This window comes from Myotis daubentonii, chromosome 13, assembly GCF_963259705.1.
Source record: "Myotis daubentonii chromosome 13, mMyoDau2.1, whole genome shotgun sequence".
NCBI lineage: Eukaryota > Metazoa > Chordata > Mammalia > Chiroptera > Vespertilionidae > Myotis > Myotis daubentonii.
In genome coordinates, this window is record NC_081852.1 from 56,938,019 (window position 1) to 56,962,787 (window position 24,769).

The 24,769-nt window shown below is 44.4% G+C and overlaps 1 protein-coding gene across 2 annotated transcripts in view; it reads right to left on the bottom strand.

The window, feature by feature from the left end:
• The window catches only part of SHTN1 (shootin 1), an 85,719-nt gene extending 61,875 nt beyond the window's left edge, over positions 1-23,844 (bottom strand). Inside the window, exons 1-3 of one of the 2 annotated variants that reach the window (XM_059661536.1) lie at positions 23,631-23,835; positions 10,526-10,578; positions 1,612-1,672 (exon numbers count right to left, since the gene is read on the bottom strand). In XM_059661536.1, the coding sequence (XP_059517519.1) occupies positions 1,612-1,672; positions 10,526-10,578; positions 23,631-23,688 (172 nt within the window). In that variant the 5' untranslated portion in view covers positions 23,689-23,835. Of the gene's footprint in view, positions 1-1,611; positions 1,673-10,525; positions 10,579-23,630 lie in introns of both variants that reach the window. The other variant, XM_059661537.1, reaches the window with a different exon arrangement.
• Between the last annotated feature and the right edge of the window lie 925 nt (positions 23,845-24,769).

Sequence of the window (24,769 nt, forward strand, 5' to 3'; positions counted from 1 at the left end):
CATAAAATTATTTTCGTTGCTACTTCATAACTGTCATTTTGCTACTGTCATGAGTCGTCATGTAAATATCTGATATGCAGGATGTATTTCATTGTTACAAATTGAACATAATGAAAGCAGAGTGATTCATCACAAAAACAGTATGTAATTATATACGTGTTTCCCAATGGTCTTAGGCGACCCCTGTGAAAGGGGTCTGGGAAACACCCCTGTGAGGTGTTTAGCTCACAAAGGGGTCACGACCCACAGGTTGAGAACCACTGCCCTAGAACTTCCCATTGCACACAGTGCGCCAATCCACGGTCCATAATTAATGCAGCACCTTAATTGGTCACAAGGTCAATGGCATAATCCGGATGTGACGGGGTATCAGCCCAAGTGAAGGGCGTCTCGTTACTCCTGCATGAGGGGAGGGGAGAGAAAACCCCACGCGATTGTAATCCATACATTCACACACAGGAGTTATTTCTGCCACACCACACTGGCCTCCAAAGACAGGTAACATCGACCACTTCGTTTTCTTTGTTCCAGCAGACACTTGAAATAAACTGCCTATTGAAATGTAACTGCAACGCCGCACTTTTCTAGCCGTTTTACCTTCAACGAGAATACAGTGTTTTGTTATGTAAGTCACCAAGTGAACGCGGTGATATAAGCGAAGGGCCTGACGGGTACAGCATCTGCGGAACAGTGGAGAAAGGCCCTGCTGCCAGGGGTGACCTGGGGTCATGTTCCCTGCTAAGGTCTGGCCCCGTTCCCATGACATATTTCCTTGTGATCCTTCTGAGTGTCCTCAGATACGTTTTATCTTAGGGGATAAAGCAGTAACACATTTATATCACATAAAAATGAGCATAGCAAACACTTAGAAAAAGTATTACAACTTCCATGGGAATAGAACCTTCCTTGGGGAGAGGCCTATTTCCAACATTCAAGCTCTTAAAAATGTGTATGTTCTGTGAATCTAGAATTGCTTCTTTATACCCTAAGGAAGTAATCATGTAAAGATGTATGTATAAGAATACTTGTCACGGCATTATTTATAACAACTAAAAACCAGATATAATCCATCTACCATGGAAGAAACATTTAAATAAATTATGGTATTATCATATCACAGAATACTAAGGGCAACAATTAAAACTAATAATACATTTCTACTGATGTGCAGAGATGACCGTGATATATTGTTGACCAAAGCAAGCAAGCTGCAAAGCTAAATGCAAAGTATGACTATATTTTTGGTAGAGACACATATTACACAGATAAAAGACCAGGGAAGGAAGACTGCAAAATGCTAACATTTTTCTCAAAAAGTCTAGATGACAAGGAATTTTTGTTCTCCTTTAACTGTTCTGGGCACGCAGTAAAATTTTTTATAATAAGTACAAACTGTCTTTTATGATAACACACTCAATAAATATTAATATTCATTCCATTTCTTTAAAATTCACAGTAATGCCAGGGCAACAATGGGGCAAATGGGAAGACAGTTCTTGCTTTCATGGCTGCCCAAGGCATCAGTAACTAAACATAGGGGACAGGTCTACCCATGTAATCCCCAAACACAGCTCCATGGGTTGTAACAACTCCACTGAAATGCTTACGTACTTTTCTCAAATTCCTCCAGTTTTCTAACAGCTTCATCTCGTTCTTGCCTGATTTTGTCACACTGAAATGAGAAAAGATGAGAAGAGTGAATTTGGATCATAAGTCTGGAAATACAAGAGCAAACTTATAAACAACAGCAATTTTGTGAAAAGAAAACAAAAATTAAAAACCTTTAAGAAAGCATGAGTGGTCGCACAGTATTTGTACTGCTCAACCAGCGTGGTGTTTGCACCATGGTATCTGGCCTATTTTCTCGGACCTTCTAAGACAATGACTCACCTCCTGCTCCTGATCACCTGCGGAACCGACCAATTTAACATCCTTAAGTGGAAATATATTCATTCTTGAAGAGAATAGCTGTGCCTCTTCTTAAGTAGGTATTTTGCAAATCCAGGGGACGCCCCACGCACCCACAGGTCAGGTTCCCAGAAACTGGATGGTTTCAAATATCCAGAACAGCGGCGCACAACGGGAAGTGACCACTACATGAAGATAAACCGCTGCCACGTGCCCTGTGCCTCTCGCTCAAGAAAAAAACCCACCCTTGTGTCCTCAGAGTTCTAAACAGAAGGCAGCATGTAAAAGGAAAGAAGATAAAATATCCCGCAATGAGCATGTGTCATTGACATAAACGAATTTTTCTTTTTAAAAGGTAGGAGGACTCGTCAAAAAGTCTTTGGGAGGTAAGACCATAAAAGGAAACAAAACAAAACAAAACACACACCCAAAAAACTACAAAAGCATGAGGACCTTTCAGGATATCTGGTACAGAAACAACTATTTAGTACTTGAATAGGCCCTGAAGGTATTAATGAATTTTTTAAAAAGCCTAATATTCATTATGAGGACTAACTTCACTTTACCCTGAATTTCACAAAATCTTTTAGAAAGATTTTTATCCAAAATGTCTAAAACTTTAAAAAGTGAGTTTAGCTATTAGAGTGATAATTAAAATTTTAATCTTGTGGATTACTTTAATAAGAGGGCCATTTGAATAAAACACAACTTTATATTATGTTTTAATCCTACTATGCCAGATAAATATATTGGGATTTCATGCCTTTGGATAGTTCAAATTTCTATGGCAAAAAAAATAATGATGCCACTGATAATGTGAAAAACCCAAAGTAAAATCGTGAGATATTCTCATCTAACAGACTGGCAAAAAACTGAAAAAGTCTAACACCAGGAGCTGGAAACTCACCTACTGCTAGTGGAAGTGTCAACAGGCATAACTACTCTGGAAAAAAAAAAATTGAAAATGCACACACCCTATGTATGACTCAGCAGTTCTACTCCAGGATTCTATTAATGGAATCTCCAGTAATGTGTACAAGACGACATATACAAACATGCCGAGAATTTATAATAACAATAAGTCATGGTATACTCATATACCATACTGTGAAATACGCAGTGAAGATGAATGACCTGGAGCCCGGTGTATCAACATAGGTAAACATCAAAAGCCATAATGTTGAGTAAAAGGAATTGTGGGATATATACCAAATGATATCTTAACACACAAACACTTGATATTTTTATACTATATGTATGTATATATATATTTCATGATATATATGGCATATATAAAATATAAAAATACAAAATAGAAGAATATACAGACAAAATTTATGAAAAGATAGGGAGGGGAAGGAGACTCCGGTTGGACAACAGAGGCAATATTCAAAAATTTTATCTGCAGCATTCTTTATTCTTAATTTCAAAAAAATAATTTAATTCTGCATTTGCATATCTGTTGTGTTATTCTATGCACTTTTTGGTGCTTTTAAAATATTTTTAAAATAAAAATAAAGTTGAGAAGCAAACAATTCAGTTCTCCTCTTTAGTCTCTCAAGAACACAAACTTAAAAAAAACCACTGGGTAAATGCACTCTGACTAGAGTACACGAAACAAGTACGGAGTGCTAAGTTAGCAAAGCTGTTTACTACATCCTTATCTTAAAGGAGAAGGCATACAGTAGGCCCCCCTTATCCGTGGGGGATACATACCAAGACCCCCCAGTAGATGCCTCAAACTGTGGATATTAGCGAACCCTATATGTACTATGTTTTTTCCTATACATAGATACCTGTGATAACGTTTAATTAATAAATTAGGCACAGTGAGAGATTAAGAATAACATAATAAAATAGAACAATTATAACTATATATAGTAAAAGTTATATTAATGTGGTGTATCTCCCTTTATCTCCTCCCCCCCTTTCTCAATCTCTCAAACTCTCTGATAACCCATCTGATAAATCAGAGGGCCACTAGGCAACTCACGTGTGGGTAGCATGCCCAGCATGGATACGCTGGACAAAGGGATGACTCATCCCAGATGGGATGGAGCGGGACATCAGAAGAGTTTATTGTCCTACTCAGAATGGCACACAACTTAGAACTTACGAACCGTTTATTTCTGAACTTTTCCATTTAATATTCTCAGACCTTGGTTGACAGTGGGTAACTGAAACCTAAGAAAGTGAAACCACAGACAAGGGGGCACTACCTTTCACTAGGTTTTCTTGTGAAAACAAAATTGTCTAATATAGTTTCTAGCTCCAACTTAACAAATTTACTACATTTAGTGTGTGTGTGTGTGTGTGTGTGTGTGTGTGTGTGTGTGTGTGTGTTTTAAATTCTAAACACTGCCTGGCTCATGGGTTGAGCATCGACCTATGAACCAGGAGGTCACGGTTCGATTCCATCAGGGCACATACCCGGGTTGCGGGCTCGATCGCCAGTAGGGGGCGTGTAGGAGGCAACCAATCAATGATTCTCTCTCCCCCTCCTTCTCCCTTCCTCTCTGCAATCAATAGAAATATATTAATTTTTTAAAAAGTCACCAACTGTCATCACACACAAACCACCAATGCAGCTACCATTTACTGGTCCTTAGCAACACATGGCAACTCGAGGTAGGCTTACTCCAATGCCCCACAAGGAAGGCGTTATGCCCGTGCTCTCTGCTCAAAAGGTGCAGGGAGACGGGCTTTGCTTGGTAACAGGTCTCAACCTCACAGTCGTATTCTGACCTGCGAGTGACCCGTTTCTATAGTCTAGCGAGGTGCCTGTGCACGAACCCCAGGGTCTTCACTGGCAGATTCAGGCGCTGTCCCCCAACCCCAGCTGTGTTCTCTCAGGGGTCTTCATGTGGCCTGGCTTTCTATTTTCTACAACCACATTAGGACAGAACTGGCAGCCACAGAATTCACCATCTGCTATGATTACTGAAAGGGGTGTGTGCCGGGAGGGGGGGGGGTGAGGGAGGAGGGAGGGGGGAAGGATCTACATATGCTGCAAATGCAGCTTATTCTCACCCAGAGCTGAACAAACTATGAGCGACAGGCCCATTCACTAAGCAGAAATCCAAACATCCCCTTATTCCGTCATTTCAGGTGAACCCACGAAAATATCTCGTAACCTTGCTCTCATGCTCCCCGCAGAGAGAAGCCAGCAAGGGTTGCGGGCCTTTTGGGACGAACGTTTCATCTTCATATCCCACCGGAACCCCTCACCCCCCCCCCCGCCCCTTCCCCTACCCTGCTCCTGCAGCTGCACTATTTGTAGAAATGGCTTCTTTTTTGTCTGAGAATTGCTCATGAAGACTTTGCAATAGCAACAGATGTTCGTGGGCCCGCGTCGCTTAATTACGGTGTCCCGTGGTTCTCTGGAGCGCAGGGCTGGGGAGGACCAGCAGCACAGGCACCGGTTGCTTTAAGCCAGTGGTTCTCCACCTTCCTAATGCCTCGGCCCTTTAACACAGTTCCTCATGTTGTGGCGACCCCCAGCCATAAAATTATTTTCGCTGCTACTTCATAACTGTCATTTTGCTACTGTTATGAATCGTCATGTAAATATCTGATATGCAGGATGTGTTTTCATTGTTACACATTGAACATAATGAAAGCATAGTGATTCATCACAAAACAATGTAATTATATATGTGTTTCCCGTTGGTCTTAGGTGACCCCTGTGAAAGGGTCGTTCGACCCCCAAAGGGGTCGCGACCCACAGGTTGAGAACCGCTGCACTACACCAACAGGGCGGACACTCTTATACCTGGGTAAGTACCTTACCACTGACTGAATTAGACTTCCACGCACATAATGGACTATAATCCATGAACGCCACCCTATTTTCTTCCTCAAGCATTGAGCAAATTGGGCGATGGCCTCAGAGGACCATCAAGTCCTTTTCAATTATCATCGACCGTTCTATTGTTCCACCTAGGGAAGTCTGGCCAGAACTCCACTGTGCTTGTCCTCAAAGAACACAATCCGTGAAATCACTCCCCCTTGGATGGAATTCCTTTCAGCCTCTCTCCCTTTTGCTGGTGTTCTTTCTTCCAATTCAAAGTTTTCCCCTCCAAGTTCCAGAAGCAATAAAGTAGTGGCTGCCCCGAGAGCTGTCTTAGGAGCATTCTCCACATTCTAGGTATTGTGTGTCGGAGGGGAGCACATGTCATCCGCCCGGAGATCCCTGCTCTTTTGTTTCTGGATAGATTGCTGTTAATAAGAGACTCGTTTTCACTTTCAAACTGCGGAGTAATTACTTTCTCTCTGGCACAACCACTTGCCACTCGGCTCTAAAGAAACTGCATGTATGTGGATGTTTTATGCATGAACAGTCAGCATAATGCGTGCACATCTTGCTCTTTAAACGTGGCTTCTTGATTGATTTTTTTTTTTTAAATAAAACACTTTGGGACCTTCGCCTCTGAAATTAACACGAGAGGAGGAAACTTTGACAACAGACAACCAAGCAAAGATGCAAACAGTGTCATCTTCCTTGCTGCTCAAAACGTCAATCTTGGACAGGGTCGGCCTCCTTCCCTTTTCATGCCTCGTTCCTGGCGAGCTGACAGAAGGGCCGGATGCACTGTGACGGTAGCCCAGCCAAACGCTGTCTCAGCAGCCACTGACACATGTGTGCATTTCCAATCTCCATCTCAGTTCATAGTATTCGACACAAATACGTACTGTTTAAAGGCATTCTTCTGCTACATAGATTTCCTTCTTGATATGCCCACTCCACCCACACCCCCTCCAGCCTCAGACAGCTGAAAGCTATTCCACTCATCGCTCATGCGCCTTTGCCGCCCCCATGTAGGAAAACCCCCAAACAGTCATGACAAGGATCCTGAGTGAGTCATTAGAGAATGCCCTTCCATTGTAGAAGTATGACTAACATTTGAATATGGAGATTGCTTCACATGCAAAGTAAAACATTTGATTTGGTTGATTCCAAAATAACTAGTCCTCTGTTTTCCCTTACCCCAAAAAAACAGTCTGGGAAGGGTTGCTGACTTCAATATGATAGGCTTTCTTGCTTTTTAACATACTGTTGATAACATTCTTTAGAAACTAGGCAAAAATAAAATAAAATAAAATAAAATAAAATAAAATAAAATAGCACCCTTTCCAAAATCTCCACTTACTTTGATGTTAGAAATAAAAAACAAAAAAACTGAAGTGTTCACATTTTAATCCAACCCATACATGTGTACCCGAGACATTTTGATAATAATGAACTTGTGTTGATAAAATGTGATAAGTGCATAAGAAATATTCAGATGTTTTATTACAAAGAAGCAAACAATTAATTCTGCTCCTAAGAGAATTAGAGACTTTAAAAACAGTAGGTGGCATTTAAGCCAAGCATTATGAGCTACGGAGTAGGTCACATGGCATTGAGTAGGAACCTTGTGTTTTCTGTCCTTTTCCCATCCACCCCCAAACCCTAGGCATTCACTTCTATCATCACAGTTTCTTACGGTTATTTGTCAACTTGCCTGTGCCCCTCAGTAGACTGGACTTTCGTGGGCATTTTTCTACCCCAGTACTCAGAAGCCATTCAACACAAAGTTTTCCCTTCAAAAAGCTTTCCTTATCAACTCAAAAAGATTCTGATCACACCTTCAAAGACAATGATAAAAAATAAAAAATGAGGGTCATTACATTTCTTAAAAAGGGAACCCTGCAAAGGAAAAGATCAGGAAAACTTTGGCCCACCCTCCCAAATCTCCGACTCTTATCCTTGGAAGGCAGGAATGTCAGGAATGCTGTATGCACACACCCACACTCGTGGATTTTACTGACATAGATTGATCTGATACTCAACGTTCAGTTTCTAAATACAAATGGATAGACAAATGATCCAGGAAAGCACTGAGTCTGATCACGTGTGGAATTAAATTCGTGTGGGAAGTTCACAAGCTAACAATAAAGAATTGTGGATAAGACCTAGCCCTTTGTGGAAAAGTTAATTAGCTCCCTTAAGTTCACCTGCTTCAAAGAGAACAGTGGTGGTTAGAAGATCCATGTTTGAGTCTAGACTGAGCCTGCTGGACCCTGAGGTCCTGTTCTTCAGGAAATGGAGCTGGCCCAGGGCTGTTTGAAGCATCAGATAAGGGAGATAAAGAAGAGCACATGACCCATAGTGACTTAGTAATAAACACTGCCTTTTAAGCAACGCCTGCTCTGAGGAGATTCATGTCCTACCACCTGTCTCAACAGAAGAGATTCCAAACAAGGCCTAAAAAGATCTTACCCACCGTAGCCAGTTTGCTCAGTGGATAGAGCATTGGCCTGTGGACTGAAGAGTCCTGGGTTCAGTTCCAGTCAGAGGCACATACCTCAGTTGCAGGCTTGATGCCTGACCCTGGTTGGGGCACATGCGGGAGGCAACCAATTGATGTGTCTCTCTCACATCAATGTTTCTCTCTCTGTCTCTTCCCCTCCCTTTCACTCTCTTTTAAAAAATATATATATCACCCAAAAGAATCACACCCACTGTTTCTTCCCACAGATAAGGTTAATGATTTGGCAACAAAGATAGTCAGACTTAACGTGGACATGTGGAAGGGAGAAATAACTTACAATTTATTTTTTGGGTCCCTTCCACTCATGCAAAAATTTCCCCACCTCAAATTAATTATGGCAAGTGGAGTCTTCCTTTGGATTCCCGTCCTTGACTGATTTCACAGAACTCTGGGTTGGGGCCATGAGGCAAGGATGGCCACGTATACCTGCTGATGCGGAGGAGACAAAGATCACCCAGCCAGGCACAAGAAAGTGCGTGGCCAGAGAAAATGGTGTTCTCCGCTTACCACAGCCGGAACTACAGCTGCTTTTACTCATTCTATGCTGCAGAAAAGGCTTTTATTATATGTTGCCTTCCTTTGTAATACAGCCCCCCTTTTGGGGGGAAAATCTTCAGTAATAAGCCTGCTAGTCTTTTAACAGAAGATAAACAGAGTGCGGCGAACTTAAAACCACTCTATTTTGTTCTACCCAAGCACACAGCATTCCATGCTGCTTTCACTTCCTTTCTCCCCATTTCTGTTAATAGTTATTTTTAAAGAATTAGAACAGAAGCAGGTCAATAATGCATACAGATGTGACAAAAGTATTAGGCCATACTCTGTGTAGGGAAACGTGTAAACAGTTGATGGGCTAAGATAATTTATAACCTTTCTTTTACCAAATGCATTTTCCCTGTGATTCCACTCGCATAACAGATGGTTCGCTTAAACCCTCGCTGCAGAAAGCGGCTCTCAGTTCAACAACCATCATCACCACCAACACAGGAGTTTATAGAACATCTACTTTAGGGCAATGCTAGGGCTACAAGTAAGCAAGAATGAAAGAAGAAGAAAAGAGACAACAGAAAGTTTATTCTTCCTCTTACACTAATCATTTTCTTCTATGTCCTTCCTTTTCCATCCTATGAAGACACCTGTTTGCTTCCCCTCCTCGTATCTTCTAGGTTAAGTCAAAGAGTTCTCCTGAGTTAAGCCTTCCAACTGGTTTTGCTTTTCCCCTCTTGGGCTGGGAACATCCATGGAGGAGACATCCAAGGAAAAGTAAATTTCATTTATGTCGAAAAACAGTAATGGGTGGTTCTGTTCTCTCCTACTTTTCATTTTCTATTCAGTCCTTCTACTTTTTAAAAAAATATATATTTTATTGATTTTTTACAGAGAAGAAGGGAGAGGGATAGAGAGTTAGAAACATCGATACGAGAGAGAGAGAGAGAGAGAAACATCAATCAGCTGCCTCTTGCACACCTCCCACTGGGGATGTGCCCACAACCAAGTTACATGCCCTTGACCAGAATCGAACCCGGGACCCTTGAGTCCACCTACCAATGCTCTATCCACTGAGCCAAACTGGTTAGGGCGCTTTCTACTTTTTAAAAAATTAGCCTTCCCTTCCATTGGTCCCCTCCCTAAATTTGCAGGGAACACACACACACACACACACACACATTCACTAATTTTCAATAAACATGTTCAGGTCAAAATGGTAAGTAGTCTGTAAACGTGAGTAAGTTCAATTATTTAACAGTTTAAAAATAAAACTTCCAGGGTCCCTGAAAATCATCACCAGGCTTCCCCGTCTTCACATTGGGTATTTTTCAACTTCTGGTATGTTATTTACATACTTAGAGGAAGTAAGCAGACGAAAAGTTTATGGAGGCATTTGGGCTAACCAAGCAGGATTAATTCCAAACAGTTCCCTCCAGAATCTAGCATGTCTAAACCCCAAAAGTACATGTGTCAGGCCTTCAATTCCATCACCAGAATCCCAAATCTGACTGTTGGGGGAAAGTACAATTCTTGGGGGCTTGAGCTGCTTGGCCTGGTGCCTGGCTGCATTTAGCTGGGTAGTTAATCTCCCAGAGCAGCGCCCACTGTGGCATGCCTGCTATTCTCCACCATCTGGAGGCTGGAGTTGATAGAAGCTTGAACCACACATGCAGGAGAAAAGAAAAAAAAAAACAAAAACAAAAAAAACACCCCACTCTCATTCGCATTTAACGGAAATTGGTGGCAGAACAATGCACCATGCCATCTAGGCTTTTTACACATGGAAGAGAGGAAAGAAAGGGCGAAGTACAAACCTTCTCTTTTGTTTTCTGGTTCTCGGCTCTGAGGTCTTCATATTCGCCTATTGCTGAAAGAAAAAAAAAAAGGGAAAGCAACGTTATATAACACCGCCACAAGTTTACGGTAGGAAAACCTAGGACCCCAACTACCCGCTCTTGTCTGCTGACTAGGAGGGGTGCAGAAGAGGCTACAGAGGGCTTCTGCTTCTAAGAGGCCATAGCACAGTGGTTCTCCAACTTCCTAATGCCGCGCCCCTTTAATACAGTTCCTCATGTGGTGGTGACCCCCAACCATAAAATTATTTCCGTTGCTACTTCATAACTGTCATATTGCTACTGTTATGAATCGTAAATATCTGATATGCAGGATGTATTTTCATTGTTACAAACTGAACATAATTAAAGCATAGTGATTAATCACAAAAACAATATGTAATTATATATGTTTTCCGATGGTCTTAGTCGACCCCTGTGAAAGGGTCGTTCGACCCCCAAAGGGGTCATGACCCACAGGTTGAGAGCCGCTGCCGTAGCGGATGAGAGCCCACCAACCCGAATTTCAGTTCTTCCCGGGTCATCAGGGAGACCCGGGAGCCATAAGTGGCCAATGACGAGTTGCTTCTCTCTGATACCCAGACTTGGTCCTGGCAGGTGGGTGTTCCCTGAAGTTCCTTCCAGCACCATTAGTCTGTGGTGCAGTAATCAGGTTTGTTTCTTAATGAGCCGCCAGAAAATAAAGTCGGCTCACACGTCCCCCGCACTGTCACACGTCTGCTTTAGCATCCACAGGGCAACAAAGTTCCTGCTCTGAGCAGTCAGCTAAGAACAACTGCTTCCAGGCCCTGCAAGATGCTCATGCACCACGCCCCACACACCAGCCATATTCATGTCACTGGCTTGGAAAAACGTGTGAATTACTTAGAAATGTGTCCAACTATACGGAGGAGAAAAACAGCAGCTTTCAACTTATAACCCTCTACTGCCAGAAAAATAAAGTAATCTGAACCCCCCACATTCATCTTTTAGTCAAAGCACCATTTTTATTTTTTTAAATGTGGTTTTATTGATTTTTAGAGATAGAGGAAGGGAGAGAGATATAGAAACATGAATGAGAAACATCGACCTGCTGCCTCTTGCACGCCACCTACTGGGGACAGAGCCTACAACTCAGGCATGTGCCCTGACTAGGAATCGAACCAGTGACCTCTTGGTTCATGGGTCCATGCTCAACCACTGAGCCACACCGGCCGGGCCAAAGCACCATTTTTAGATACGCTCACAGTGAGGATGTACATTCAGAGCGTGTGACGGGAAGAAAGAGAAGGACCCGGGGTTGATGACGGAGCACAGTGCCTCGGGTGGGCCTCACAGAACTGCTGCCCACTCCCAGCCCAGCACTTTGACTGCTAACACACTCCAGGACAGCGGTTCTCAACCTGTGGGTCGCGACCCCTTTGGGGGTCGAATGACCCTTTCTGATGGGCCTAAGACCATCAGAAAACACGTATATAATTACATATTGTTTTTGTGATTAATCACTATGCTTTAATCATGTTCAATTTGTAACAATGAAAATACATCCTGCATATCAGATATTTACATTACGATTCATAACAGTAGCAAAATGACAGTTATGAAGTAGCAATAAAAATAATTTTATGGTTGGGGGTCACCACAACATGAGGAACTGCATTAAAGGGTCGCGGCATTAGGAAGGTTGAGAACCACTGCTTCAGGAAATCATCAGATTGGAATTTTATACTTTTACTTTCTAAAAATATAATTGGATTTATATACAAAAAGTTTTTCTTAAAAAAATAAAAAAGATGAACAGGACTTCCTACTTCTATGAATAACCTAAAGATAAAAATAAAAAATCTGAAACCAGGGTTTCAAGAACATCCCAGATATCTATCCGGTCATTAATTCTAGAAGTGTCTCCGATTCTAACCACTGAATCAGAGAGCAGCCCAGAAACAGACAACTCACAGGGTAAAGTACATGCTTTATTTCCTCCAATCGTGACCCAAAAGGTTTAGAATAGCTACCATGGTGGTAGGACCAACATCTGACAATCCAATTCAAATGAACAGATATTTATGGGATCATATCATCACGGTCCAGAAGTTTTATTAGCATCCCACGACCATCTAAATAAGAATTAAAGCCACACCCCAAAAAGAATCCTGGAAAACTAGCCCATAAAACAGCTGAATGAATACATGTAAAGATATAGCCATTTTAAAAATAAGTACATTTCCAACAGAACAGATTTGATTAACCACAGAATGCAGCCCTCCTGTCCTGCACCAGGTCCTCATCAGCCTGCACCACACAAACCCAAACCCATGAGTACGAACTAAATTGTTCTTGGTTCTGAAAAATCACTAAAAGCCCTCCCCCTCCCCCCCCCACACGCTTTTTTTTACAAACCAAAAGAACTAAGGGATGCTAAACATATGCACTTATGCCAGTGGTTCTCAACCTTCTGGCCCTTTAAACACAGTTCCTCATGTGACCCAACCATAAAATTATTTTCGTTGCTACTTAATAACTGTAATGTTTGCTACTGTTATGAATTGTCATGTAAATATCTGATATGCAGGATGGTCTTAGGCGACCCCTGTGAAAGGGTCGTTCGACCGCCAAAGGGGTCGCGACCCACAGGTTGAGAACCACTGACTTATGCCATTGGGTCATCTATGCTCATAATTCCAGATCTTATTACTATATGTAATATTGCTTGGAAAACTAAATATAGACTTTACTGAGAGACTTTGCATTAGTTTACTTGACATTTAAAAGTATCTGCAGATGAAGCTGAAAAATCACGATTGATTTACCACTCTATTCTTATTGACCTACTTTACAGACGTACAAAACAAAAAATAAAGGCTTCTAGAACCATGATCTCATAGTGACATTAAGAAAATGTTTTTGTATTTAAAACATCAGATAATGGCTTTGAAGGCTTTTGAAAAATACCGGTACTGTTCTTCCATTATATTGCCAACAGAATTCAGGTGAAACATTATAGACTCCCAGTGACTGGGTCTTTATGAAAAGGGTTCATTAAGAACCCTTCACCTATTGTATCTTAATGGAAATCGCAGAAGACATGTTTTATTGTGATTATGTGTGAGTTAAAAATAATACTAAAGTCAGGTACAGGGAAAGGAGAAGAAAGGTGTGAGAAGAATTCAATCACTTGGTAGAGGGAAGAGGGACAAGGCAGAAGAGGAAAGAAAAGTTACTAATATTTTTTATTTCTTTGAAGTTAGAAAACCCAGCTCATTGCTCTAAATAATATTTACACACACACACACACACACACACACACACACACACACACCATAGTGAATATATGTAACCAACCTCAGCAAAACTGGACAAGCAGGAAGTGACCTACATTACTCAGTAACTTCTTTTTTGGCAAGATTGAAGAGCCACAGAAAAAGCCTTCTTATTGTTCCAGAACGGCTCACAGTTTGACAGATTTAAGTCCGTCGCACAGCTCAAGTGATTTGATGAGAGAGATCCTCCAAATCTTAAACTAACCGATGCCAAAGAAAAGATGGATTTGACCAACTCTCGGCCCTGGGAAAAAATACCCACAGCTTGGGCAGACACCGTCCCTCAGTCCACAGGGGTAGTTCATTCCACTGTACCCTCAGGTCCCACAGCCCAGAAATGAAAGAGTGCAGCCCGATCCCGGCCCCAGAGCAGGGCAGCCTGGGGACCTTGGGCAAACGGGTTAATCCGAGTCTCCTAATCCTCATCTGGAAAATAGGAATAATAACTAAACACGTCTCACAGTACTGTTACTAAGAGTGAGTGACTTCACGCGTATGATAGAAGAGTGCTCGGGCATATGACGTGTTCCATACGCGTTAGCCATGGGTATTATTATTACTGACACGGCCAAGCACATCAAATCACGTGTGCACGACAACGGAGGAGGCTGGTCTCTAATGCCCTCAGTCTGGGGCGTACTTTTGTCCCCCGTGGTCTGAAAGATGGCACAGCAGAGAAGTGTCTGCCACCCAAAGGACTACTATCCCCCGCCAAGTAAGAGGAGAACGGGGACTAACGGTCAACCGTAGCTGGGCAAAGAAGTGGAAGCACGCCCAAGAGCTGCTGTTTCAACCCTGGCTGCCATCGGCATCTCCCGGGAAGCTTTTAGGTCATACCGATGGCTGGCCCCCTCTCCACCCACCCCCAACCCAAGCTTCTGGTTTAACTCCTCTAGGGGAGACCCTGACATCCTTTTTTTTTTTTTTTTTAGAAGTGAGCACCCCAGGTGATAGTAATGTGCAGCCAAGGAGGGGAATCCCCACCTAAGAGTACAGAATGGAAAAAAGGAAGATGTGGAGAGTATCAAGCAGAGCAAGTGTTGCAAGGATCATGCTGGTTTTCTATTTTCTAACTCCCTAAATTCCAAGAATGGGAGTTTTCTTTCCAAGCTGCAAATCATGAGCTAGCCAGCCCAGGAAGCAGCAGAGTGTACTTAGCTGTTTCAGAAACATCACAATTGAAGTTGATAACTGCGGAAGATAACACCTCTGGCGAGGGTGAAAACAATCAGTTCTCCTGGGACCTTCCCAGTTCAGCCTGAAGTGCCCATGTGCCTGGGAGCTCTCCGGCCCATCTCTCAGGTAGGTTAATCATCCCATCTCTAGCGTTGGCTCCAGGTCAGTATTTCCAACCCCTACTTTCTAGACCTGCACTGTCAAATATGCCATACCAAGTGCGGCTACTCACATCTAATTTACTTAAAATTAAATAACATTAAAAATGTCAGTCCTTCAGTAGCATTAGCCACCCTTCAAGGGCGCAATAGCTACAAGCGGTTGGTGGCTACCACAGTGAAAGTGGACACAGAACATCCTTATCACAGAAGAAGACGGTTCTACTGGACAATACTATTCAGGACATCTCTGTCCTCAAACTCAGCACGATGGATTCCCATTCATGGAAACCTCCTACTTCCTGCGTAGGATCTCCTTCCCCTGATGCCATCACCCACCGAGTCCTCCGGCTAGCACCTCCGGATCACCCCGATGCCCCACTCTGCCCCACCTCCAAAGGACCAAACTGCTCAGATCTCTTAAAATGACTCTCCGATCTACCCTTCCTCAACAGCCAGTACCTCTGCCCTGATTCCGACCCTTAATAAGAGCAAACACTTCCAGTCTAGCCTCTAGCCTCCCTCTATCCCAAGTTCATTCTTTACGGGGTAGACAGCATAGTGACAAAGCAACCTGGACATTTCACTCTCTTATTTAAAGGCCCCCAAGATGTTAGGACCCCACTCTCCCTCCCTACCCCCACACTATTCGGTCAAAGACCACAACTCAGTCCATCACACCCCAAGTCCCAATGCTTCCCTGAACCCCCTCAGACCTTTAGTACCCAGATGCCTTTAAAATATTTTTCCCTCTGCCTGCAAGGTCTTCCCCTCCCCCATCTTCCCTACCTCCTCGTCTTCAATGCAATTCAACCTGTCATTTCTTCTAAGAAACCCTCCCCATATACCTCAGGCAAACATCAGCACTTATATGTCTATATTTCTAATATATTACCAATGGACACTGTTCATGTGTCTCCACTGGACAGAGCATCGACATACAATGCTATGAATTATCTGAGCAGAGGTCCGTTTTCTTGTCTTTCTCCCACTTGGATGCATTGCTTACACCGGCAGGAGACCAACCACAGAGTCGACGGCCGTGTTGAATGAGTGGCTGGTTCATATCAATGTGTGATGTAGAGCAATTAAGCCAAAGATTAACATCGCCGTTGTGAAGACTGAGAAGTCAAATCCCACAGTAAGAAACGATGGAGCCCTAGCCGATTTGGCTCAGTGGATAGAGCGTCAACCTGTGGACCAAATGGTCCCAGGTTCGATTCTGGTCAAGGGCACATGTCCAGGTTGCGGGCTCGATCCCCAGTGGGGAGCATGCAGGAGGCAGCCCATCAATGATTCTCTCTCATCATTGATCTTTCTATCTCTCTCTCTCTCTCCCTTCCTCTCTGAAATTAATAAAAATATATATATTTTTAAAAAAGAAATGATGGAGGCAGAACCAGTCTACGGATTCCCGGTCATTCATGTGAAAAACATTATCGGGCGTTACTCTGAACAATGTGCTAAAGTGCTAGGCCAGAGAGAGTCCTCAAGGGTGAGGCCTGTCTTCATGCACCCGGATGCCCACACCTGGCACAATGCCTGGCATGCAGGAGGCACCTGACACATGTGTGCTATGTTAAGGAAGAAGGGAGAATGGATTTGCTTTGTCTTCACAGGAACACACCCTGAAAGAGCACTTACTCCCCTCCCCATATGCAAAGGGCCTCTTACATCAGATGGTACAATAGACACTTAAAGAAAATGAAGCTTTCAGTAGCCATCAGATATAACCAGGAACCACTGCCTCATGAGCTCTTCCCACGTAGATCCTCACCCACTGAGTCTGCATCTTTGAGGCTCATGGAGCCTTGAAACGCTTCTTACTAATGGCGAGTGAGGTCATGAGCCATAACAGATAATGTGCCATTAGGACAGTACTCCCTTCTGTACACATCCCAACGGGTCCTGCTCATAGAAGTCGTTTCTACCTCACTTGTTAATTAAAGCATTAGAAACATCAGGGAAACCGCTGCTGGAAAAACTGATTTTAAAAAAAAAGGTGACAGATTTCACATCTGAAAAGAAATTATGCCAAGGCCTGAAATTCACTCACTACTTGGGAGGACACACAGTTCAGTGTTAATGAATTAATGCTATTTCAAATTAATCAACAGAAGACATTAACCAAAGATCTTAGATGCATATATGCATAACCTATGGACACAGACAATGGTTCGGTGAAGGCCAGGGGAGGGGGTGGGAGTGGGAAGGAGGGGGTCAATGGGGGAAAAGTAAAAGGGGCGGGGGTAACATCTATAAAGCTTTCAACAATAAAGATAAATTTTTAAAAAGTAACCAACAGCCCTAGCCGGTTTGGTTCAGTCGATAGAGTGTTGGCCTGCGGACTGAAAGGTCCCAGGTTCGATTCCGGTCAAGAGCACTTTACCTTGGTTGCAGGCACATCCCCAGTAGGAGGTGTGCAGGAGGCGGCTGATTGATGTTTCTCTCTCATCAATGTTTCTAACTCTCTATCCCGCTCCCTTCCTCTCTGTAAAAAAATCAATACATTAAAAAAAAAAAGTAACCAACAGAAAGGAAAGAAACTGAATAACCTTAAAATACATATGTAAGTCTGCTTTCTGGTCCGGTATGTAACAAACTTATAAATTGACACTCCCTTCCTCACAACAACAAAAATGCCGAACAAACCGAAAATCAACAAGTCTTCTTACATCTATCAGAGAACTGAGGTCACGAGGCAAACTGCTACTCCAAAACCTGGAGAGACAATCGAGCAGAGAGAGAGGATCACAACTTTAATTAGGGCAGAGGCCAAGGTGCAGACGCTGCTCGCTCACCAACGCGGGAAACCCGAACTGTCATGACAAACAGCTAGGAGCTCAGCCCTAACAAGTCTGAGATGTAAAAGCCTCAGGTGAGCCTGGTGAGTGTCAACCTATGAGGAGGTCATGGTTTGATTCCTGGTCAGGGCACATGCCTGGGTTGTGGGCTTGATCCCCAGTAGGGGCTGTGGGGGAGGCAGTTGATTGATGATTCTCATCATTCTTTCTCTCTCTCTCTCCCTCTCCCGTCCTCTCTGAAATAAAAAATAACAACAAAAAAACCTCAAGGAACAGATCAGTCTTCAGAGGGCCCCACACTGCTGTGAGTTTTACCTCCAAGAGGGCTGGCAGGGCGTCACAGGGAACACCCGGCCGGGGAGGGGGCAGCGGCCATTATGAAATATGCTTAGAGCATTCTGTTCTTCTTAACCGGCCTGCTCTCAAGAGAAATTATTCTACCAGAGCCTGCCGGACATGGGGGAAGGTTATAACCCCACTCCAGACCCCTCCAGCATTCCTGTCTCCACGAAGGAGGAAAAAAAACAACACTGGGAAGCCCTTGGGGAAGTCACAGCCCAGGAGCCCAGGCTTCCTCAACAAGTTCCAAAGGACACAGAACTATGTTGACCAGTTCAGTGGCCAGCCATCATTTGTGTTGGCCCAGCCTGCGTCCCCACTGTAACATCACTCTTTCTCCCCTTTCCATCTGTCCTCTTTGGAAGGAACCCACTGTGAGCAGCCCACATTGAAGGAATAAGGCACTCCACTCCACTCTCTGAGCAGGAGTATCTACACCCATTACTTGGAATTGTTTCTCTAGAAGACTTGTGTTTTTTCCCTGTTTATTCAATCATGTATTGTTATCAGTATGGACTCATGACTCTCAATTTTATACTTTGGGTTATAATCCGATATTCAAATTGTCCCAGGTTTGGCCAATTTGAAGGAAGAGGGAGAGAGAGATAGAAACATCAATGAGGAAGTTCTTTCCGTTGGTTCTTGTATCTCTTGACATACCCCCATGACTGTGGGCTCATTTGTTTGAGCACTTCCTCAGTTTCTGGTACAAGATGCTCCAGGCTCATCTTGTATGTTTCCTGCTCCAGCCACCCCTGTCCTAGAATCAGCCATTTCTCCCAGGACTCGTGTTCCTTTAATCCGAGAATGGTGTAAGAAGCCACGTTCTGGAGCTAGATATGTTCTTCTAGGCCAGCCGTGGGCAAACTACGGCCCACGGGCCGGATCCGGCCCGTTTGAAATGAATAAAACTAAAAAAAAAAAAAAAAAAAAAAGACCATACCCTTTTATGTAATGATGTTTACTTTGAATTTATATTAGTTCACACAAACACTCCATCCATGCTTTTGTTCCGGCCCTCAGGTCCAGTTTAAGAACCCATTGTGGCCCTCGAGTCAAAAAGTTTGCCCACCCCTGTTCTAGGCTCTCAGCTGACAGAGCAAGGAAATATATGTATGCATACTAACCCGTGCCTAGCTCAGCTCTAAAAATAAGCTTGACTAAATTTCCATCTGAACCTTAAGCATTCTCTAAATAATCTTGAGGACTATAATAGTAAGTAAAGATGAAAGGAGGTCACCTTGCTTTAAAACCAATTCTCTTACCATAGGAAATCCATTTTAAATAGTGTTAGCTCAAGAAAAGCCCAGAGCTTTTGGGTGGATGGTTGTTGTTTTGGTATTATGTTAGAACATCATTATGGTTAAGTGACAACCATTCTCTTCACAACTTCCTCAACAAGTTCCAAATGACACATTACTATATTGACCAGTTTAGTGGACAGCCATCGTTTGTGTTGGCCCAGCCTGCAACCCCCCCACCCCCCTTCTGATAGTGGCACACCATTCTTTTTTTTGGACAACTACTCCAATCCATTGGTCTTTGTGGGAGCTGCCAATCAAAGTGCCCCACCCTCCCCCCTGGCCAAAGGACTTAAACACATGACCCAAACTATGTCAATTAGACATTCTTCCTGTAATTTACAGGCCTACCACCAGCTCTAGAGTAGGCAATCCTCACCAGGAGGGACGAGGTTTTATTCATCTCTGTATCTCTGATGCCTAGCACAGTGCCTGGCTATGAATATTCAGTGCATGTGGGTTGAATAAGTTAGAACGAAAATCATATACCTTAAATGCTAAGCTAAGTCTGTCATTTCCCAACAATTCTGGAAGGGGAGCAAATTGTATGATGTTTTGTAAGGGAAATGTCCGCTTCGGTAGCTAGGAAATATGCATTGGAAATAGTATCCCAAGTTGCCATTTCTCAGTACATTAGAGATGTCAATCAGTCCCATAAAATAAAGCCCCCAAAAAGACAAAAGGAGAATTACCTCATTACCTCAACATCTGCTTGCACATAAGCAATCGCGCACTGGCTAATTTTTTTTAAAGGACATAATATAACTTTCTGGAAAGACATAATATAGCTAATTATACCATTCACTAGAAGGGAACATACAATGTTTTGAAGTAATTCAGAAGTGGGTGTGATTTATAAGACATGAGCTTAGGGAATGGTAAGTATAAATTAGAGATTGCTCATATTATGACAGACTCCGTCATTACATTTCACAACTTTTGTCAAAAGCAACCTTATTCACCACACCACTGAAGGCTTCACATTGGGGAGGGCTGCTGTCAGCTCTGCCATTCACAGTAGATAGCATCCTTCTCTCTGAGCTCCCTCCTGGGGAATGGGTTCAAATTTCAGACTTAAAACTCGCTAAGGAAGGAACAATACGATGAAACCGCAACAGTCGATAAACATGTGAAAAGATTTCAAACCTCACTAATAACCAGATAATACAGATCTCATTAAAGGTACCACTTTTGTTCATTAGATCGGCGAAATTACGAAACTTGTCAGGCTGTCAAAATGAATAAAGAGTGCTGTTGGTTGATGTTGACCACTATGTGGTGTCATGGGTACTGCTGGGGGCAGGGAGGATGTGAACCGGAATTGCCATTTTGGGGGGCACTTTTGCAATGTCCAGCAAAACTTTATGTGTACATACCTTCTAATCCAACAAGTCCATTTCTAAGAATCTATCCTAGAAAAAATATTTGTAATTGTACAAATTTATTTATATGATTATTTTATGAATGACTGTCTACCAGACCATAAACTTGGTGAGAGCAAAGACTGGTTCACCATCCCACCCTCAATGTCTGCTACATGGGCCTTATATATGGTAGGTATCTCATAAGTATTGGTTAAAAGAATAAATGAACATGTTTACTCAGCATTAAAAAAGGAAAATAGAGTATTTGATGGATATTAGTTCTTGTTCACATTAAATAGGGGTTAGTGGAGTTATTCCCAATGTTATTAACAGGTAATACAAATAAATTATACACACCATCAGCTTACAAAATTGATTATAATATTAGGAAGAGCCCAAACATATAGTTGCCTGTTTTTCCACCTCAAGTCCCTATTTTCCCAGTGAGTTCCATTGGTCAAACAGCAATTAAATACTCTCAAACTTGTTAGCACAGTCTATGATCCAATGACAAATGCCCTGGTTCTGAGATGCATAAAAATCACACTGAGGGCTGCAAAAAGTTCCAACACCTGGGTCACCAGTCTCAATATCCTAAAAAACATAAAAGCGTACCTTTTAAGAAACACAGATTTCAAACTCTAACTGGTCTATTGCCTTTGCTATGTCTACAACCAAGGAAATGAATCCTCTAAAAATACCAATGACATGTTTTCCAGTATGAGAAAGAAGCAGAAACTTAAGACTCCACCCTTTTCCCCAGCTCTCATATCCAATATAGAGACAGAGGATGTATTCCAAAATCAAATATAAACAACTTGTGGGTTATCTGCATTGTTACTCTACCCTTGAAATTATATACAGAATGGGGGAGGGGGGGGTGGAATTTTTATCTTCTTCTTATTTGAAACTGACCATCCATGAAAAGATCTGGTCCCCAATGGCCAATATTACCAATAATGAAATCTGAAGTAAGAGTCTTTAGGGGAGGGTAAAAAGGTGAAGGGGGACAAGAGGGTCAAACTTCCAGTTATAAAATAAATAAGTCACGGGAATATAATGTATATCGCACAGGGAATATAGTCAATAATATAATAACTTTGTCAACTAGCAGATGGTTACTAGATTTTTTGCTGTGATTCTATCATAAGATATACATAAATGTTGAATCACTAGATTGTACATCTGAAACTAATATATGTCAACTATATTTGAATTTTAAAAAGGCTTTATGTTATTGGGGGCTGTTATTAGAAAATTTAAAAATACTCATAGAATCCAGCCCTTCACTAAAACACTTCAGGAATTTTGCCCACCCACCAGATTCACTGATGCCTGTGACATTATGACCTTGGGCTAATCTACAATGGGAGTTGAAGGTACTGGGAAGGCAAAATCCACACACATTTTCCCAACATTTTCTAGATACCACAGAGGAACGCGTTCTGACCATCTCTCGGTCAGGTTCAAGAATATCCCCAAGTTCACACAGTAAACAGATGTGTTTCCAGGAGTGTGTACTTCAAAAAGATTCACATATCCCTGCAAAGTCACAGCACTGGGCAGGACCTCATGAAATCACCTGCGTTCGCTCTCGCCTTTGGTCAGGTAAGACTTAACCATAAGAGGCCTCGAAAAGAAAACCGCCTCCTCCAAGTTCACAGCGTTGGTGAGCTGAGCAAAGAGAAGTGAAACAGCTGGGACTAACCACCAAGGATCAGCCTCAGAGAAGGGGCCCTCGGTGGCTCTTCTACATAATGACCATGTCAGCAAGTTGGTCAGAACAGCGCATTTCCCGAGATGTGGCTACTTCCTACATCTGTGCGGTTCCTCTCTTTCTTGACCCGTACCCTCAGGCCACCTTTGGTCAGGGTAGTAAGAATTTCACATTTTAAAAGGGCGAGGCCCACGTGAATGTGCCTTTGTTCAGAAGTGTGGTAAGAGATGAGAAGGACTGATTCAAACCATTCTTCAGGAAGGGATCACCTCCCATTCCCAGGCGGCGTGGCAAGGCATGGGCATGCCCGGCTTTCCAGGGGAGGAGAGCCTCGTGTTCATTCAGGAAGCCGGACACAGGCAAGGTCTTGTCTCCCTGACTAATAAATTGCTAAAAAAACGAGAAGTGATCAAACGTATCGTGGCCTGAAAATCCTAGCTGGGTGAAGAAAGAGGAACTAGAGCCAACCAGGCTGAAAAGCTGGGAAGGCTGGAGCGCAAGCTGCAGGCCTCCCCGCACCAAGGGGCAAGGGTGGGGCCACGCTAAGGAGCAGGGCCAGCTGAGCTGCCCGCACCACCCCCTCCCAAGGCATCCAGCCCCACGCGCTAATCCCGCGGGGAAGGCGGGACCGTGGGGCCGAATCCTCGTCCCTTCCCCCCACTCCCCAGATCGCCAGCTAAAACCACCGGCGGGCAGCATTCCCCGCACCCGCGCGCTCCCCGCGGCCCTGGGCTCTCCGAGGCGCGCGGGGCGCGAAGGATGCTCCTCCACGGGTCACGGGGCTCCGCGGGTGCCCACGCGGCCGCGCCACCGCCCGCCCCGCTCCCACGAGCCTCTAACCCAGCGCCCGGGAGCCGCCCCGCCCAGGGGCCGCGCTGCCCGCACCTGGCGGCCGCGCGCCCGCCTACCTTGCTCCTTGAGGCTGGTGATGAGCTGCAACTGCTTCTCCTCGTCCGAGCTGTTCATGTTGACAGGTGGGGTCGGGAAGAAAAGGGCGGACCGGCGGGAGAGGCGAGGGATGCGGCGGGGGAGGGGGAAGGAAAAGCAAGACGCCGGCGGCTGCGGCTCCCCTACCCGGAAGTTGGATTGGTTCCCGCTCCTCCTCCTCCTGGCGCGGAGCGCACGGGTGAGATCATCCCCGCGCACCTAGTCGGCGGCCGGAGCCGCAGCACCTGCGGGCGGGGGGGCGGGACGCACCCAGCCGAGGGCAGGGGGTGGGGCGGGGAGGGCTGCAGCCCCCGCCACGGCCCGCGATCGCGGCTGCGGCTCGGCTTTCTCCGCGGAGGCCGGCGCCGCAGGTTGCGCTGGCGGGAGGGCGTGCGGGCCTGCGGGGCAACGTGGGGGTTCGCCCCGGCTCGCTCTTGCACACCTTTCTCCGCCTGCCCGCCCTTCCGGGACCCCAAGAGGTGGATTCTGGACAAAACCGGCCCTTGGATCTAGCGCGTCTGTGGGAACCCCACTCTAAGCACTGCGCCAGGGCGGGTCTGCGCGAGCCTCCCCTGTCGAGCGGGGCAGGACGGGCGCCTTCCCAGTCCCCTCCCGGTGGACTCGGGGGCGGGGCGGCAGGGGTGTCCGTTTTGCACCTGGAAAAGCAGTCAGGGACTGAAACCGTCCGGTCCATTAAGTTGACACATAGTGAGCCAGGAGGGCGTGGTAGCCAGTTAACAGTTCCCAGGGCCAGGGCAGACTTTCTCCCACCTCTTTGTGGTTGGGAGGTGGTCAGAACCTGGGCCCTGCAGCACGTGGGACGCAGGTCCTCGCAGATCACCTGGTCCTGATGGGATGACCTCCTCTATAGCGAGGCTGCCACTGCCGCCCAAATGCCCAAGGTCACCCAGTGGCCTGGCAGCATCGCCTGGCGGAGGGAAGCCCAGCATATGTCCCCCTTCACTGCCCTCCGCACTGTTTAAACCCAGCTCGGGCTTAGACCCTGAGCAGAAGAGGGGAGGCAGGCCTGCCATTTCAAAATGGCTCACCCAACCCCCAATTGCTGTCGGCTAGTCTCTGGTAAGTCTACTGACCTCTTGGAACGTTATCTAAAGAATGG